Source organism: Lytechinus variegatus, chromosome 1 (assembly GCF_018143015.1).
Source record: "Lytechinus variegatus isolate NC3 chromosome 1, Lvar_3.0, whole genome shotgun sequence".
NCBI lineage: Eukaryota > Metazoa > Echinodermata > Echinoidea > Temnopleuroida > Toxopneustidae > Lytechinus > Lytechinus variegatus.
Window position 1 is genome coordinate 62,796,356 of NC_054740.1, and position 20,276 is coordinate 62,816,631.

At 37.0% G+C, this 20,276-nt stretch overlaps 1 protein-coding gene across 1 annotated transcript; it reads left to right on the forward strand.

Moving 5' to 3' along the window:
- The first annotated feature begins 131 nt into the window (after positions 1-131).
- On the forward strand, positions 132-19,884 carry LOC121431417 (hyalin-like). The gene is made up of 6 exons (XM_041628987.1): positions 132-289; positions 5,303-5,569; positions 8,671-8,967; positions 11,675-11,899; positions 17,489-17,713; positions 19,739-19,884. Exons 1-6 carry the CDS (start codon positions 178-180, stop codon positions 19,882-19,884), a joined length of 1,272 nt encoding a protein of 423 aa, XP_041484921.1. The 5' UTR covers positions 132-177.
- Positions 19,885-20,276: the final 392 nt, after the last annotated feature.

The following is a 20,276-nucleotide window of genomic DNA, read 5'->3' on the forward strand; positions in this document are numbered from 1 at the left end:
AACACCTTAAGCAGAAACGGAAAGGAACAAAGTGATTTAGGGGAAAATCCTGCTTCTCGTTTCTTAAATCTCGATTTTTATCAATTTTTCACATTAGTGACGTTGCTGCGCCTATACTGCTCCTTATATCGAAATTGGAATTTGTATTTGCTCGCTGTGTATATATGCATAAAAACCATGGATACGCATTTTCCGAAATTTCTTCGTGAGATTCATCATTGTGTCTTACAACTAGCAGTTTTTCTTCTCCTTACAAGGATTCCATCCATAGAGGGACAATGTGGAGAAGGTAAGACGATTATTATTTTATTTTCTTTGATTGATTGTTCGAAATAGTTGATTGCTAATTCAATTCATAGTCACTTCCTGATGATTGACCGATTTTTTTTACTGGATGGTGACTCTTTGTAATCTAAGCGTTCTCAAAATGGGCCAAGTATATAGGCCTACCTGAGTTTACCTTCCCATTTTGCACGCCTGACTTTGTGGAATAGCCTTCCTGAAGACATACAAAAATGTACCTATGTCGAAGCTGTCCAAAATCTTCTAAAAACTTTTTTATTTACTCTTAGCTCCTTATGCGCCTTGAGCTGCAAAACTTGGAAAATCAAAGTGGTAATTTAAATGAAATTACACAGGTTTTGTTTGAATGTTTGAAGTAATGTTAACCAAATGTTGTCAGTAACATGTGCATGGTGGCTCATACATAGCTTAGATAGCTATATATTGTTGAATACATTGCTGTTCAGTTTATCAAGATCTATTATTTTGATAATAAATAAAAAATCTGTATGATCTAATAGCTAAATCTACGAATTTATTATGACATTCTGGTAATCTTTAATAAAAAAAAGTGTAGTTATAGAGATAATTGTGATTCTATTGATTATTACCGTCAGTTCATGAATCCCGAATAAAAAAATCATAGTCGATACTGGACAACCTATCAATTTCGCCACCAGAACATTAATTCTACCATAATTACAAGACTCTTATCCTTTAGTCTGGTAGGGTCCATGCTCCAACCCTTAGATTTTTCTAGAAAGTATTCTAGTATGTTAGGTATTCAAATAAGTATGCATTAGGCCTATATATCAGTTAATGTAAAGCTTTTGACATAGACCATGTAGACATATATGCTGCAGCAGCCACATTTCCCCTACGGCCGCTGTACGGCGAGTACAAAGCAACCGTTTAATTCATTTTGTTATTCAAACCACCTAAACATGAAGCTGGAACAAAAAACGTTCAAAGAGCCGTTTTCGACTCGCAATACGGTCAAATGTGACTGATGTATTATGATCGTGAAAGCATTTTCATAACCAAATAAGTATCGTTTTTGTCTACTCTATTCGAGGACTTATTTTTCAAAAGGTTATTACATGACATGGGTCCCATTTCATTTATAAGACATGTTTAAGAAATGAACAATTTCTATTACAAATTTGCCACCAGCTGCAAATCAAATCGAATTATTTCAGTAGTTTTAAAACCATGAGCGGAAATCCCAGGGGTACAGGGGGGGGGGGGCACAATATCAAATGTACCCCCTACTATTTTTGGTCTTTCATGATAGTAAAAAATACATCATCCAAAATCAAAATAAAACATGTATTTTAGGACGAGATGACCTTACTTTTTGGATGATAACCTTTTTTTTTGCTTGTAAAATATATTTTTTGTCGAAATTACCTAAAATTTGGTGTGAAACCCCCCTTTTTTTTGCTTGACAAATTTTCCAGCCCCTTGCCCCCCTACCTTTTGGGAGAGATTTCCTCCCTGTTTAAAACATGCAAGTTTTATCGTAACATGTTTTCAGTCCCAGAGGCGTTGTGAACGCGATGAAATATCCAGTGGTCACGACTTAAATGCTAAGTTAATGGATTAAAAAAAGATGTATAGCTCCTTGTAAGGTTGAAATCGATCTCTTGATTGATAACACTCGACCAGTCTTTCAAAGATTTGAGATTGATTCGAGATCGAACCCAAATTAAGATGGGTACTTATAGGATGCAACAAATTCAAATTGAATTTGATTAGATTCAATCGCACCCTTTGTGAAAATATGCTCGAGATATGAGATTTTAGACCATCCATACAGCTGTACAGTCGTTCCTCTTGCTTATGATACGTAGTGTTCGACATCATGTAAAGATGACCAAGAAGACTGTCATTCCCGTAATGGTGATCATTAGTCTATGTACGATTCCTAATTTGTATTCCATTTTAATAGTGATAAACCATTCATTTCAATCATTGATATTAGGCATGTGAAAGTAGGTTATAGTAAGCGCAGTCTTATATAGGCTTTCTTACAAAGCATAATTCCGAAGAAAACGTCAAGGTTTCATTAGTAGGCTATATAATTTACATTTCTGATCAATGTTTTTGTCGAAATTTCCCAAAATGTCTAATGGTTCTTGACTGTTGGTAAGTAGCTATCAACTCATCATTATACTACAAATTGACATTTCATTTAAGCATGCCTAAAACTTAATTTAGACCCCCTTTGTGAGCGATAACCTTCATTTCCTATCGTCATGGTTACAGCATGTTTGTGCCAAGTTGTCCAGTAAAAGATTGGTTTGGCGTCGGTGGAATTCACAATGTCCAAACGAGAGGGATTCAAATCACGAATAGAAAATATAAAGATGAAATGAAACAGATCAAGTTGAATAGTAAAAAAAAACCAAGATGACTTGAGATATAGGTCTATAGCTTTTCCCATCGGGGAAGGGGGGGGGAATCCATTTCACAATCGGGGAAAACCTGATGTCCATGAATTCCGTTCAAGGTCTATTGCCAGGGTCACACCGACGAGACTGCAGCATAAATACAAAATAATTATAATAATGACAATAAAGGGTATATAGCGCACGTATCCACCTTCTTAGGTGCTCAAGGCGCTCCTCTAATTTATTTGGATATTTGTTTATTTTATATATTTATTTATTTATCTATTCATTTATTAATTTATGCGTGTCATGACAATGTACATAGTGTGACCATCACAAAAGTAAATACCTTACTTTTTACCAGTGTTGTAGTCAAGGCATAAACCTCCAAGGCCAAGGCATGGAAACCCAAGGCCAAGGCCAAGGCCTGAAAACCTCAAGGCCAAGGCATTTCAAACTTTCGATAGTATAATAGGTGAGAGCGAGCGAACTGAGCGAGCAAAAAATTTTGACCTTTATACACGAAAAACAAAGATAATTTGATGGCAGATTTAGACATTATATTAAGATAATAATATAGTTACCTTTGTACATATAATTATTATTACATTTATTATAATTTATTATTTTTAATGCAATTTACATTGCAATAATCATTATTACCACGGTCATCCTGATCCTGGTATGACCATTCTCAACTTATTTCTTTCTCCACTCCCTAGGACAGGGGCGGCAGAATGTATTATTATTATTTTCTTTTTTTGGGGGGGGGGTGAAAGCCAAAAAGGGCACTTACATGTCAAAATTGGCATTTGGTGCAAACAGATATTTTCTAAATGAGATTATCAACCATGTGAAGTAGTTGTGTATTTTGTAGAAATTAAGTTGACTAAAGCCTTTTTTGTGATTTCTCATTGATAAGATAGATATTTTGAGTTAGTGGTTTAAAAAAATTCAATTCTGAAGTTGAAAGACTCGATGTTTGGTCAATTACAGTGCTAATCACTTTTAATAGGGCATCCTTGCGAGATGTAAGCAGGAACAGATTAAGTACCTTACATGTACCTAACAATAATTGATGCAAGTGCAGAACGCGAACCAAAAATTAAAAAAAAAATTTAAACATTTCTGTAACCATGAACAGGATTAATATTGTACTAAACAATAAATGATGCAAGCGCGATCCAAAATTTGGCGATTTTCGAACCTAAAATGTATAATAATTTACTATAAAAAAGGGTATTTCATTTTAAAAGGGCATATTTCATTTGGGAATAAAGAGCACTTTCGATTTTGGGAAAAGAGGCATTTTTTCCCACAAGGATTTTTTTCGGGGGGGGGGCAAGAAGTTGAAATTTTCAAATGCTGACCTGAAAATGAGTCATTTATAGGACTCGTGTCCTGAAAAAGAGAGAGAAGTTCCACCACCAAGAATAAACTTAGAAAAGGAAAAAGGAAAGATAAAGGAGTAAGTGTGATATTATTTTCTTAACATATTGTCACAATCTATCACAAAATTAGCTTTTCTTATAGTAAGAGGGGGAAAAAACTTTGCTCACTCGCTCACTTCAATTGCTTTCAAATTTTTTGGCAGAAATTTTGCTCTGCCATACTTGGCCCCTCAAAAGTTTTGGTTCATCATGCCATTGACATAGCCCATTTGGATATGACAAAATTGAAGATTGTGTTCAAGTTTACCAAATCTTTTCAGAATATCATTAAGACTTAAAAAAATTCTTCTTGGCCAAAAAAAAATTAATAGCCTACAAGGAAAATCCTTGTTATCATTCTTTATGAAAATTGTCAAAATTAGCTGTCAGATCTGTCAGAATTATTCCTGTCATCAAATCACTCTAATCTTTATCTCAATGATTATTACTATCATTATCATCATTAGTCATTATTACAACACGTTACCAATAAACAATGTTATTTTTCATCATACCGTTTTCTTTGTCACATACATAAATATGATTATGATAATTCTTGATGATGGCGATAATCACAATTCACGTACACTAACTACTGCTGACTGCATGGAAGTAGTGCCATTGAATATACAGAACAATTACTAATAAAATAATAAAATTTATAATTACTTATATAAAAATAAATGAAAGTACAAAAAATGCCTTGAAAAAGCCTTGAAAATGCCTCGAAAATGCCTTGAAATTTCAAGGCTCAAGACCAAGGCCAAGGCCCTCTCAAGGCCAAGGCTTTGAAAAAGTAGGCATTAAGGCGCCTTAAGGTCAAGGCCGAGCATCAAGGCACTACAACATTGCTTTTTACATAAAAAGATATTACCCCGGCTAGCACTATATCGGCAAGAAAGAGGGAGAAACCACGAAAACCACACAATTCGAGGTTCTTTCGAACTGGGGGGGGGATAGTAATTTTCATGGTTTTCTAAATTGGTAATGCTCTGGAACTTAATTTACGCTGAAAATGGGGGGTCTCGACCGCGACACATACGTATTATAATTTATACCATGGACCTATTACGATTACGATTACTAATCGTAATGTTTATACTTAGTAGACAAGGTTGGATGTCATAATTATAAGATGCGGTTTTTAAAACGATGTATGTTATTGATGTACGTTTTTATTCCGTTTGATCCATACAGATACTGACGGGCCATTCTTAACGTGCGTAGAAAGTATCACGTTAACCGCTTCCGTGCCAAACACTTTCTTTGGTGTAAGCATGGCTGCGGGTCACTACATGGCCGTGGATGCAAACCCACCAATTACTCAACCCGAATATGATCCGCCTGTCGGATCACCTTCAGGATCTGGAACCATCTTTCCAAGTGGCGCTACTCCACTTACCGTGACCGTTGAAGATGATTGTGGAAACCCTTCCTCATGTGTTATTGACATCATCAATCCACGTAAGAATTCATCTCTCTTACTCTCGTTCTTGATCTGCGTCTTCGTCTTCTTCCCTTCTTCTCCGTCTTCGTCTTCTCCTTCTCCTCTGACTTCTCCTCCTTCTTTTTTCCTCCTCCTCTGACTTCTTCTTCTTTTCCTCCTTCTTTTTTTTCCTCCTCCTCTGACTTCTTCTTCTGATACTAATAAACAGATAAATTGCCATAATTCTGATGGATTGTTTAATTAATAATGGCATGAATAATATCATAAAGCTAATAATCCACGTTACTCCTTTAAAGGGATGGTCCGGGCTGAAAATATTTATATCCTAATACACTGCGGCAAAATGCTGAAAATATTTCATCAAAATCGGATAACGAATAATAAAGTTATTGAAGTTTAAAGTTTAGCAATATTTTGTGAAAACAGTCGTCATGAATATTCATTAGGTTGGCTGATGATGTCACGTCTCCACTTTCCGTTTTCTTATGTTATTACATAAAATCCTACTTTTTTCATTATTTCATTCTTTTGTGAATAATATGTCTCCCTTATAATAAAATAAGTTGCAGCAATAAATATCTGATCCCTAAATAAGTTGTCAATCCAATTTTTCTAGTGCTTGGAGGAAAAAATGAATAATCCTAATTTCAAATAATAAAATACAAAAGAACCACTGGAGATGTGACATCATCAGCCCACTTAATGAATATTCATGACGATTGTTTTCATAAAATATTGCTGAACTTTAAAATTCAATGACTTTATTTGTTATCCGATTTTGATGAAATTTTCGGCATTTTGCTCAGTGAATTCTACTCTATTTATTAAGCTATACATACTTTCAGCCCAGACCATCCCTTTAAAGCCCTAAAAAAATCAAAGTAGTATGCAGGAGGGGGGGGGGGTGAGTCACTCGATTTCTACATACACTGCAAAAACTCCGGTGTTGATTTAGCATTAGCCCAAAATCTATATATGTCCACAGCAGAGAAGTGTTAAACAACATCGGTTTTGCTATTAGTCTAACACCAGATATACAACACAAATTAGTATTAAAACAGCATCGGTTTGATTCCAAACTGGTGTTGCTTCAATACTTCTCTGGTGTGGACAGTTATAGATTCCGAGCTGGTGTTAAATCAACACCGGAGATTTTGCAGTGTAGCCTGCTGTCAAGCACATGCCTCAGAAATAAACCATAAATGACATAATCTGCAAAACAAAATTTGCAACCATAATTGGCGTGTATAGTGCATGAGAAGAACCCTTTAATTGCGCGAACACGATCCATTCTCTCAGTCTGATTTCTAATTAGCGTTAACTGGAAAATAACTAATATAATTTGATATCTCAGTCAATGTATAAGGTATGTTAAGCCATTCACATCCAGAGAAAGGCTCTAACAAACTTGTTAATTCATAAATAAGTTTACACTTTGAAAAAATCCTGTAAAATTATACATTTGTAATATCCTGAAGATTTTTCCACATTTTAACATTGGTACAGATCCATTTAAGCAAATGACGATATAACTATCGAAAAATATTTCCGCTTGAGTGAGCACCACTTTTGAAAAGTTCGTAAAAAATGATTTGCGCAGAACTTTGAAGATATCTTTGACCTCTTTTAACTTGTCGTTTCCTTGCCCAATACACTCCGAAGAGTGCATTGCGCCCCGCCCCACTCCCCCACACACCAAGGCCATCAAGACGATATTTGATTTACACTGAGCTGTGATTTACATAAAATGAATTAGGCTTGATTTTCATTTTGTTAATCATTGTCAAGCTTGGGAAAAGTGTGGAGAAACAAGTATTAAATGAAAAATTAAATGTCAACCCACTTTAAATAATAAAAACTTGGTGAAAAAGTGCTGGAGATGTCTGATGTAAACTTTTGTTCCGATTCAGTTATGTCATCAGATCCAGCTGGCACAAAAAGGGTAAAAGTTGTGCTTACTAAGTGTTGAAATTTCAATTTGGGTGGCAAATTTGTTTAAAAAAGCTTGAATGTATCTGTTTTATCTTAATTGACTAAAAGTGCAAGGGAAATGTAGGAAAAATGTATCGCAGGGTAAGTTTGATTTCGCCCTTTCCCCTTGACACTGCGTGAAAACAAGCATTTCTGCGCAAACAGATTTCTGCGAGCTTTACAAAAATGGACAGTGCTCAGTCAAGTGTAAAATTCTGTCAAAACTTTTACTTTCATTGGATAGATGAGACCCAAACCCAAGATTATATGTGAAAAAATTACCCACATGTTGTCTATTTTTTAATTCCCAGAGCTTTTTCAAAGTGTAAACTTTTTTTTGATACGCATGCACTGTAGAGCCCAATAGAGGTGATTTTGTACACTATTGCTAAGAAAGCAGAATGCTTGTAAGCAACAAGAGTACCAGAGGAGCGAAGGTTTAAAGTCTCATTAACAGGGAACTTGCGTGAGATTTAGGTCACATGATTAAGGCCAAATGTCATTAAGGATCCATGAACTTTGACCATACTATGTTGTGGTACCAACAATGAAATCCTATTAAACTCAGGTAATTTTTTTTAACTGTTATCATAAAATCGTGTCCTAACTTTGAAAGAAAATTTATCTATAAACTTCGACATAAAGGCTATAAAGTCTCACTAATCATTTTACATGAGTTTCAGGTCACACGATCGATTTTAAAGATAATTTAGTATCAATGATCTTAGCATTTTATCATCATATGAATGGGGTTTTTTGGTGACTGATTATTCATCCTGCTTGTTTTCCAAGTCAGCAATTGAATTGCTTAATACAGGTGAGACTGCCAGAAACGTTTCACTTGTATAGAAATGTGGTTTTCTATTAGAGACAAGAATAATGATGTATTTGTCTTTCTAATTCATTTATCAACATAAATTATACTGTTAAAATTAAAAATTATCTTTTGGGGCTACATGGTTTGAATAATCAAGTGGATATTCTCCAGATTATCAACACGAATTAAGTACTTAGATACCCACTTCTTTCTGGAGAGATATACTATTACTAAGAGATTTTTAATCATTTTATTGCAAAAATTTGTTCTAGAGCCTTGAAGCTAAACCTTGCCGAATTCAATTCTCGTCATTCTTTCACTTTCCAACAGTCACTGAGTTACCTGTCAGTAACTGCCCAGATTTCAGTGAAACAAGTAACACCGATCCCGACTCATCTACGTTTTCGTTTACACCCCCTACGTACGGTCCGACTGACGTCAGAACTGATGGTGTAACCTATTTTTATCATGGGCCCGGCAACCCTGCTCTCCCTACTGTTCAGTTTTCGACCATCCCGGCGTTGCCAGGACCACCATTCTCACTTCCGGTCGGAGCAAACACCATCGTCACGACCATCAGTGACACAGATCTGTCCTTCTCTTGTCAGTCTACCGTAACTGTTCTAGGTAAGTGAATTCTGGGCCCCGTCTTACAAAGAGTTACGATTGATCCAATCAATCGCAACTATATGGACATCCATCAGTGTCATAATTTTTTCTACCGGAAATGTGCAAAATGTCCTTTGTAAACATAGGAGTACTCACCCAACTGTCAAGAAATCAATGAATTTATGGATATACATTCATACCTAGATTTTTGGGGGCCAAACATGCAATTTCTATGTTGACTTTGCTGGCTTTCCATAGTTGCGATTGATCAGATCAATCGCAACTCTTTGTAAGACGGGTCCCTGATGTGAGTTGTACACTGCATATACAGTCACACCAACGAAACTGACCCAAAACCAACTGATATGGTATCATTGAAAATAACGTAATAGTTTTGATCCGTCTGAAGCAGGTCTAAAACATGTGCCTGAGGTATGACTGTATGTTTTAGTAACATTTGTTTGGCTTGTGTTTGCAATGCAGTTATAATGGTGGATTATGAGCGATTAAACAAATTGTTCCTGCCGCAGAAACTCCTATCTCATTCAGTTACAACGTCTTCAAAATCTAGATTTAAACGACCCTATACATGGACAAACACTTGGTAATTTTTGGGGGGAATATGCCAACATTGGAACAAAATTCTTTATCATCCGGTTTAGGTATTTCTTCGGCATGTTCAGAAAGTGATTACGATGGAAATGATCTACACGATGTCACTCCACCACGCTCCAGAATTCCGAGTTTTTACCATTTTACCCATTGTCCCAGCTAGGTACTATATACAGGAGTTGACACCCACTACCTTTATAATGTGCATGCGGTGTTGTGATTTACTTTGGCTTCCATAACCATGGCGCCTCTTACACTGTCTTATATGTATACCCATTGTCCCAAATAAGCTTGCTGTAATAGGTCCATATTGAGAGACGTTGCTAAACATCGATGATTGCTCGTAATGTACTTTCCTTACAAATCGAAATTAATTCAATACCGGATGTGAAGTATATATACGAAAATAGCAATAAACATAGTGGAAGCAGAAGGACTAATGCATTTAGACCATGTAGACGGCGACGCACAATGTTATCTGCGCACTTAATTTGCGCTTTCCATATTTTGTTTGTCTACTTATCTTTATTACATACATGATTTTGTCTTAAAGACTGAATAATTTTGTCGTCTGGATGGGAGGGGGCTTTGACCTTGAAAAAAAATTCAGTATAAATATAACACTTCAAATGGCAAAAACACGAAAAACATTAATTCAAAAGAAATGTATTTCTCAGGATCTATTTTGTTTTTCCGAGGTTTGAACATGAACCTATTACGGAATAGGTCCATGGTTTGAACAAGGGCGATCTCCATAGAGCTTGACTCTTATTTCTATATATATTTTCGGAGAAGTGCAATAGAATGATAGTCGGAGAATGCAACAAAGACTCTTGATCAAACCGGAGATTCCAAAACCCAGGGTTGGCTGTAGTGAATCCCTCGGGCAAGATAAAAACTTGACCTCTAACGTTGGGGCCGTTTCCAGGACAGATCCAGCTTTCGCCAATGGAGGAGAGGGCGAAAAAAATTTTCCCATAGTTTTGTTTGTTATTTGAAGGGGGTAGTCCTATCAGTCGCTCGAAGTATTTTGGTCTCACTTCTATTTACTCGTGTTATGTATTAAATTTCTGATTACTAGAATTTCTCTTATTGAATCTCAAACCAATATTTTCCCTTACTTCAGTGCCATGTTGGTACAGCCCGGAGGGGCCACTTACATTGACGAGTGGATACCATGCGCGACCAAAAAAAACACGTAAAAAGGATGTCTTTTTCACGATAGGGAACGTTACGTACGTAACGTGACAAGGGTGTCAAAAACACAAAAATAATGAAAAAAGGGTATCTATTTTGCTAGGAAAATTACGTGTTTAGGGTCGAATTTGCGGGGATGATAAAACAAAATTCAAATGTTTTATAAAGAATGTCCTTTTTGCCCCAACACTTCGTGTTTAGAGTCCGATTTGCGCGAGGTGTAGAAGATGGGGTCGTACTAAACCAAATAAGGTAAAGCCGACAACCGAAGGACCCGTAACAATAAAACATTCCTGTGCTTGTTTAGGGGTTCATTTCAGGGAATATTTGCCAAGAGTGTCGTTTTGTTTCCAATACTTGTTAAGGGTATAGGGTTTCACACGCCAATACCTGTTAAGGGGTGCATTTTCAGAATATGGAAATTACGTGTTTAGGGTGCTTTTCGAGACCCCATGGTCGCGCATTGTATCCACTACTGAATGGAAGTGGCCCCCCCCCCCGGGTGGTACAGTTGGAAAAATAAATCCGGATCAAATATATTTATTTCGCAGTATTGTATGGCTGTTCCAATCTTTTCCCAACGTCGCTTACCGATCACAAGAGGTGACAGGATGGTACCCTGTTGCACTCCAATTAAGATAAGAGCTTGAGAAAGCAAATTAACAAGGCAACAATACTAAAAACTGACTAGTTTGCCTATTCAAAGGACATGTAACAACAATAACAACGGCTCCCGTTGTCCAACCAAACAAAATGTTGTTGCCCCCTCTTCCTCAATCATTTTCGAAGTCATTGTTTCATAATCTGTAATAATAAGTTGCTTATTCAAGTTGGTGATGATATTCTTCAATTTCATTGGTCTACCGGAAGGTCGTCATATATTTTGCAAGTGTTATCAATTTTATCTTTTTGTCAGACAATCAGGAACCTGCAGTCACATGCCCGGCTAACTTCACCTCAACGACAGCAACTGTAACATTCACGGCGACTGTGACAGACAATGTTGACCCTTTACCAACATTAACCTATGACCCACTAGGACCAGGAGACACCTTTCCTCCGGGTCAAACGACAGTTACTGTGACAGCCACAGACAGTTCATCAAACCAAGACACATGTTCATTTACTGTTACCGTCGAAGGTGAGTGACCTTAATTCATGTTGCTCTGAAATACCTTATTGGAAGCGAGATTATTAAACTGACAAATCATACACCAGCTGATAAGCCATACTACAAAATACAACAAAGTCAGTTCCATACATTCTTAAAGCTTACCAGCTGAGTTATTCTTTGAAAAATGTTTTAATTTGCAAATATCGAAAATGGATATCATTGTGCTATTCAAAAGTTCCCTGAAATCATGCCGCTGTAATTGCTTGCGCTTGCATAAAGAAAAGTCACAATACTTTGTTGTTCTCCAGTTCACAAATATTTTTAGAATATTTGCAAAGAGAAATGTCTTTTGAATTATTTTAAAACATATTTTTGTGATTTATTTTCTTCTTTTGTTTTAACTCTTGTTTGGCCATAACTGCTATGTCAGGTAAATACTCAATGCAGATATGGGTAAAAAAAACTGCCCCAAATAAGCAGCGAATAATTCTTGGAAGAAATAAGTTCGAGAGCTTGGGTTTCACCGATATAGGCAGGAAATGTTGTTTTCTGTGCGTATTGTCCCTAAAATGTCAAATGTGCAATTGGAAAACAAAATCAATTTTGCTACATGCAAACGCGCGTAATCTCAACTCCGACCACGCGGTAATAATCAATTTGTCCACTAACTTGTCCACTCACCACATGGTCTATCTTCATTTAGTCCAATGCCATCCCATCCATCGACATGTTTAATAACCATTTGGTCCAATAAGCATTTGGTCCAGTCATCACTTCGTCTAATCACCAGTTCGTCTACAACCATTTCGTCTCACAACCAGTTGGTTTTATATTTCTTTAGTTTTCATTCATTTTGCCCAATTAACACTTAGTCTAATTAGCCAAACGGTATATGGATAAATGGCCACTGGACCAACTGAATATTAGACGAAATGGTGAGTGGACGAAATGTCAATTAGACCATGTGGATATTGGACGAACTGACGGTAGACCAAATGATACTAGTAATAGAAGAGTTGGCAATTAGACGAATCGGCATTGGACGAAATGAAAATAAATCGACCACTTATAGGATCACGTCATAATTACATTTCGCGCAATGAAGTCCATTATCGAGAATCACAAATTCGAGTGCTTATAAAGTAAAATCCCTAGCTGGTAAGCACTGAAAATACATGAAGCTTGCGTTGTTTTGTTCTGATTCTTCACAACTTTCCAATAGCATAATGTTTTGGCTTCCGATATGGCCTTTAACGGATACCTTCTAGCAACTTGCAATATCGTATCGTATGAAGTAACAGTATGTGTATCAAGCTGTTACTTAGGGTTGGGTATACCCTTTGACTAATTCACCTAATGACTAGAGCGCCCTCTTCATGGCCGATCCTTGACAGATCATCAAGAATCACATAAGAGAATTGGAGACCAGGATGAACTGTAGTTGACATATGCATGGACATGGACAGCTGGACTACCGATTAAAGTGCTTTGACATACATCTGAAAATCTACACTACAGGACACAATGTTGTCGTAATGATTTCTACTACATTATTATCGCAATGTCCTCAAGAATCCAGAATTTTCAATCTGAGAAGATCCAACATACTTGTCAAGGATATTCTTTTCCATTGATTAAGTGAGCATAACTGCATGGAAAAAAGATTGGGCACTCTTTTCCACATCGAGTACAAGGAGCAAATGAAGACATGAAAGAAGAAGACTGCTTGAACATCCGTTGAATTTGTATAAAGCATGTATGTGTAGGCCTATATATATATGTTTAAGTAAGAAACATACAAGAAATTATGTTGTCGTTTGTTCTTTTCACTTACATGACTTATGATTTTAGATTATAACTGTGTTAACACTTTGTTTCTTGTAAATGGAATATCACATTGTATGAAGACAGGTTTACACGTACATACCATGTATAGTAATTTAACTTGAAGTCTGTAATTTTGTCTCGCCTTAATGTATTATCGTGATTGTGTAATGTTTGTTTGACAATCCCACCTAGTAATAAATTCTTTATAACCTATCAAAGCCAACAATAGCCGTTGTATCGATTATTTCATAAGTCTTGATTGTATTTTGGAATTACATTATGAATAATTAGGTTTATTTTGAAAGTTGAAACTTCGTCAGAAATGTCAAAACCCAACTTGGTGGAAAGTTTAGCTTATTTCTAGTCCTTTGTTTACATAATCTCGCAAATTTAACAAAGTAGTGTATCTACTTTCCTATTGAGAGACGCAGATGTATGTTAATATACTAGCAGTCAACTCGTACATAGTCAAGCGTGACCATAGTGTAATCAAGGTGTGTTCATAGAGTTAAATACGTACTAAATGTGTGTTGCGGTGTCGCACAGTACTAACGCAAAGTTGCCACATCGTGAAACAATTCGCGCTTTACGATCTATCTTCTTCTCGGTGTTATATCGAAACGCGTGATGTGTTCACATAATTAAATTATAGTTAACACATTTGAAAGGGAATCGCAACACTGTGAAACTCATTTATGAAATTATGTTCACACAATGCCCACTCCGTGAGGAGCACAGTGTGTTCATATTATAGTTTTGCGTAATGTCCATGCTATGACGAAGATTGCCGCTATGTGCCATTCGTTCAGAGTATTGTGTTCATATACTTTCGCATTATGTCCGCACTCTGACGAAAATTGCCCCTATGTGCCATTCGTTCAGAGCATTGTGTTCATATACTTCCGCATTATGTCCGCACTCTGACGAAAATTGCCCCTATGTGCCATTCGTTCAGAACATTGTGTTCATATACTTCCGCATTATGTCCGCACTATGACGAAGATTGCCGCTATGTGCCATTCGTTCAGAACATTGTGTTCATATACTTTCGCATTAGGCCGCACTATGACGAAGATTGTCGCTATGTGCCATTCGTTCAGAACATTGTGTTCATACTTTCGCATTATGTCCGCACTATGACGAAGATTGTCGCTATGTGTCATTCGTTCAGAACATTGTGCTCATATAGTTTCGCATTATGTCCGCACTATGACGAAGATTGCCGCTATGTGCCATTCGTTCAGAGCATTGTGTTCATATACTTTCGCATTATGTCCGCACTCTGACGAAAATTGCCCCTATGTGCCATTCGTTCAGAACATTGTGTTCATATACTTCCGCATTATGTCCGCACTATGACGAAGATTGCCGCTATGTGCCATTCGTTCAGAGCATTGTGCTCATATACTTTCGCATTATGTCCGCACTATGACGAAGATTGCCGCTATGTGCCATTCGTTCAGAGCATTGTGTTCATATACTTTCGCATTATGTCCGCACTATGACGAAGATTGCCGCTATGTGCCATTCGTTCAGAGCATTGTGTTCATATACTTCCGCATTATGTCCGCACTATGACGAAGATTGCCGCTATGTGCCATTCGTTCAGAGCATTGTGTTCATATACTTTCGCATTATGTCCGCACTATGACGAAGATTGCCGCTATGTGCCATTCGTTCAGAGCATTGTGTTCATATACTTTCGCATTATGTCCGCACTCTGACGAAAATTGCCCCTATGTGCCATTCGTTCAGAGCATTGTGTTCATATACTTCCGCATTATGTCCGCACTCTGACGAAAATTGCCCCTATGTGCCATTCGTTCAAAACATTGTGTTCATATACTTCCGCATTATGTCCGCACTATGACGAAGATTGCCGCTATGTGCCATTCGTTCAGAACATTGTGTTCATATACTTTCGCATTAGGCCGCACTATGACGAAGATTGTCGCTATGTGCCATTCGTTCAGAACATTGTGTTCATACTTTCGCATTATGTCCGCACTATGACGAAGATTGTCGCTATGTGTCATTCGTTCAGAACATTGTGCTCATATAGTTTCGCATTATGTCCGCACTATGACGAAGATTGTCGCTATGTGCCATTCGTTCAGAGCATTGTGTTCATATACTTCCGCATCATGTCCGCACTATGACGAAGATTGCCACTATGTGCCATTCGTTCAGAACATTGTGTTCATATACTTTCGCATTATGTCCGCACTATGACGAAGATTGTCGCTATGTGCCATTCGTTCAGAACATTGTGTTCATATACTTTCGCATTATGTCCGCACTATGACGAAGATTGCCGCTATGTGCCATTCGATCAGAACATTGTGTTCATATACTTTCGCATTATGTCCGCACTATGACGAAGATTGCCACTATGTGCCATTCGTTCAGAACATTGTGTTCATATACTTTCGCATTATGTCCGCACTCTGACGAAGATTGTCGCTATGTGCCATTCGCTCAGAACATTCTGTTCATATAGTTTCGTGTAATGTCCACGCTACATGTATGACACAGATTACCCGTGTGACATTCATTCTGAGCAGCGTGTGACCTAAACTGCATATTTTTATAAAATGTGCATATCTTTATTTAAAAATATATGCCATATTTTAAAAACAAAGCCCTAAATGCGTATTGGTGTTTTCCATACAAAATTAATCAACAAAATAAAATATTTTGTAACGAAATTTCAGATCCATCATAAAACTTTTTTTCACAGTATGATGGATGTTTTAGGTTGTGATGTTAAGGACGTAGGACCTATATACTTGTCAGATTCTTTCATGAATATTTTCTGCTCTTGCAACCCCCGAATTTGTCAACGCATTTTTGTTCAAATCATTAGCATTGTTTTTGTTTTTCTTCAACGAATAATATCAGGTCTTTTTTGTTCTTTGTAAGCAGGCTTTTATTCATAGGAGGTAAGAAGTCACTAACGTAATAACCCAATTTTGTATGCGAGCGAAGAAACCAAAATATCTCAAAGGTTTTGGTTTTATTTATGTTGTTGTATTTTTTGTTGGTATGAAGAATGAATTCAATATCAAATAATTTGATTATGATTCAAACAAAATGGGAAGTTTCCTTTTGTTGTCTTTCAACAATCATTCCAGAGGGCCCTGTTTAATTTATGATAACTTATATCAGCTATTATTTCTTTTCTATTTCTTTCCCATCTCTAGCCCTTTCTTTGTGTATTTTGTTGTTTAGTTTCAGGCGTATCCCCAAACAATCACCTGCATGCTTTCTGTTTTTTTTATAATAATAATAATAGTAATAAATGGTATTTATATTGCGCACATATCCACCTTGTTAGGTGCTCAAGGCGCTCCTGTATTACCTGGCTAAGCTAGGCGTTCAGAGCGCACACAGCTTCTTAAGGAATTACTTCCTACCTGTACCCATTTACCTCACCTGGGTTGAGTGCAGCACATTGTGGATCAGTTTCTTGCTGAAGGAAATTACGCCATGACTGGGATTCGAACCCACGACCCTCTGTTTCAAAGTCCGGAGGCTAATCCACTGGGCCACAACGCTCCACGCTTTATGTCTTCTTCCATGTACATAAGTTATATAGTGTGTTTACATTCTTTGTAATATTGCTATATTATTGATTTGTTTATTTTATATGAAACTTGATGTAACCTGTGTAATGTCAATAGGAAGAAAATAAATGTTCAATAATGAATAGAATTGAACATATTCCAATTGTCTAGTGAAAACTGTCATTGATTTTTGCATTTTGTATTCATCATTTTACTTTGTCAGACAATCAGGAACCTGTTGTCACATGCCCGGCTGACTTCACCACCGATTCAACAACTGTAACATTCACGGCGACTGTGACAGACAATTTCGACCCTTCACCAACATTAACCTATGCCCCACTAGGACCAGGAGACACCTTTCCTCTGGGTCAAACGACAGTTACTGTGACAGCCACGGACAGTTCATCAAACCAAGGCACATGTTCATTTACTGTTACAGTTGTGGGTAAGTATAGAGGAATCCTTCCATTAATTATTTTGCGAGTGTTTTTCTTTTCTACCATTCGTTTTGAGATGCAATCGCCACACGAGATAGATCGCGCTATCATTCACCAGTGTGATCAGTATTACACATGGGCGATCAAGTATGTTCATGATTGTCTTTCAGGTAGGTAACACATGTTACAGTCCATATTGTGGACATTGTATGATTCGTCACAGTGCACAATGCATGTTTTGTGTACTGTGACGAGATATTATCCGTCGTAGTTTAATGCAAATGATACAGCACTATCAAGGTACCACTCAGACATAATCAGTTGTGATCAGCTAGGAGCATTTCATGCTATAGCAATACATGTATATTGAATATGGAAGTTTAAAAGTTCCACCCAAATGTTCAGATAATCATCTCGTTCTGTTTGTTTGCATCCTGAGAAAGAGATATTAAGATGTTATGATCTTAGACCTCTGTCAATAACCTGAGAAATAGATGATGAAATGACAAAGATCTAAGATCTCGTCATATCTACATCTGTGAGAGAGATGATCAGATGACAAGATCTCGGATCTCGTCATGTCTACATCATGTTGAGATGGTCAGATGACAAGATCTTGTATCTCATCATTGTCTACATCATCCTGTGCGAGAGATGATCGGATGACAAGATCTCGGATCTTGTCATGTCTACATCCCGAGGGAGAGAACGTCAGATGATTTTTAAAAGAGATTATAATATGCCATGACCTATATGTCTGCACTCTGAGAAAGAGACGATCAGAATCGATTAGACGATCTCGGATACAAGATTATATTCATGGCATCATCTCTCACTCGTTATACAGTGAGGTCTAAGATCATATCATACCATCATCTTTCATATGGGATGTGGACGTGGTGAGGGATGATTGTCCAAACCCAAACATCTGGGCTCCGTAACAGAAAGGTTTGCGATGGATTGTAAACATGAAAGAACCTCACTGATTGGTCCCTGGTCAGTATTTTAAACCTAATGCGCGTGTAACATTGATATTGATTGGTCAGTTTATTTAGCGATTGATCTTTGAGTTACGGTGCCCTGGTTGGAACTTTAAAGTTTCCATATTAGAGACATGGAGCTGTTATAAAAAGCATAACTCCAGGAGAGAAACTTTTGTTTATAACACACATTATCATCGGCGTTACTGCATCACAAATTGCGATCAATCATTTATACGTGTGATCTATCATGACGGGTGATTGATAGCGCTATCCATCTCGAGTGGTGATAAGTTCCGAAACTACCCATTATCGACTAGACCTCAGCTGCAGAAGCCCTTCTTTTTACCTGACAAATACTTTTCAACATAGTTGTTTTCCTATATTAAATTCACTGTCAAAATAGATATTGTGCTAAACTGATATTTCCATTTATACCGTCACACTTCTTTTTAAAAATATAAAACAAGATGTATGCATTATCTGCAAACTATAAATCGATTGTTATGACTACGTCAGCATGAGAAATATTCATGGATATAGAAACATGTTGTAGTTGTCGGCTATTCGGACTACTGCGATTGACAGAAATATGAGTCGAGAAATAACATTACTATCATCATGATCATGTACAGCAATTTAGGCCCTATGCATTTCCAGAATGGAATTTCAGGTAAAATTCGAGCACATTGCTCAGTCAAAATACACAGATTTTTCAGATTTGTGGTTTTGCATTGTTTATTTTGTCTTTCAGACCATTCTCAGTGTCTCACTTGTCTCTTTTATATTAGTCATCTCCGTCTATTTCATTTTTCTTTTCGTTTACTAATTGAATTCCTGATCACTTCTCAATGTGGCAAATGATCTAAATAGCCTCAAACATTTTTGTCATCTTTATATATTTCTGCGTTTTATGTAATACATTTCCATTTTTTGTTGCCTTACCCTCTCTCCACCAACCCCCTTATAACCACTACCTCCCCCTACACCCCCCACACACACACACTCACACACACATACACACACACTTCTATCAAATAACCCTCTATACAGAACCAACCACTACAACTACGACTACGGCCGCCACTACGACTACTACTCAAGAAAGCAATGTTGGTTCCGGTGGTTTCGGTGGTTCCGGTAGTTCCAGTAGTTCCGGTAGTTCCAGTGAGGACAGTTCTTCAAACGAGTCTGATTAGCGTGATAAAAGTATTCCCATACGCCGAGTATTAGACTTGGCCCATTTTAAAAGCAACGTTCTTCCACACGAACAAGTTGATTTGAATGAAAAGAACAAAATGAATCGAAACTATCGCTGAGAAAGTATCAGGATCTGATGTGAAATAAGAAAGTTACAGCATTCGCTTATTTTGGGAAAATGGGTGGTATAAAAATAAGGAAATCATTGACGTAATACACTCGCTAAATGATTTGTATTATTTCAAATACGGATTCCTTCAATTTATTTCCTATCAGTGACAATAGTAAGCATGGATGACTCGGTCTTGGATATGTAGATTTGTCATAATTTTTCTCAAATCTAAATTAAGACACCGAATTCTTTTATTTTTTATTCAGCACATTGCAAAGA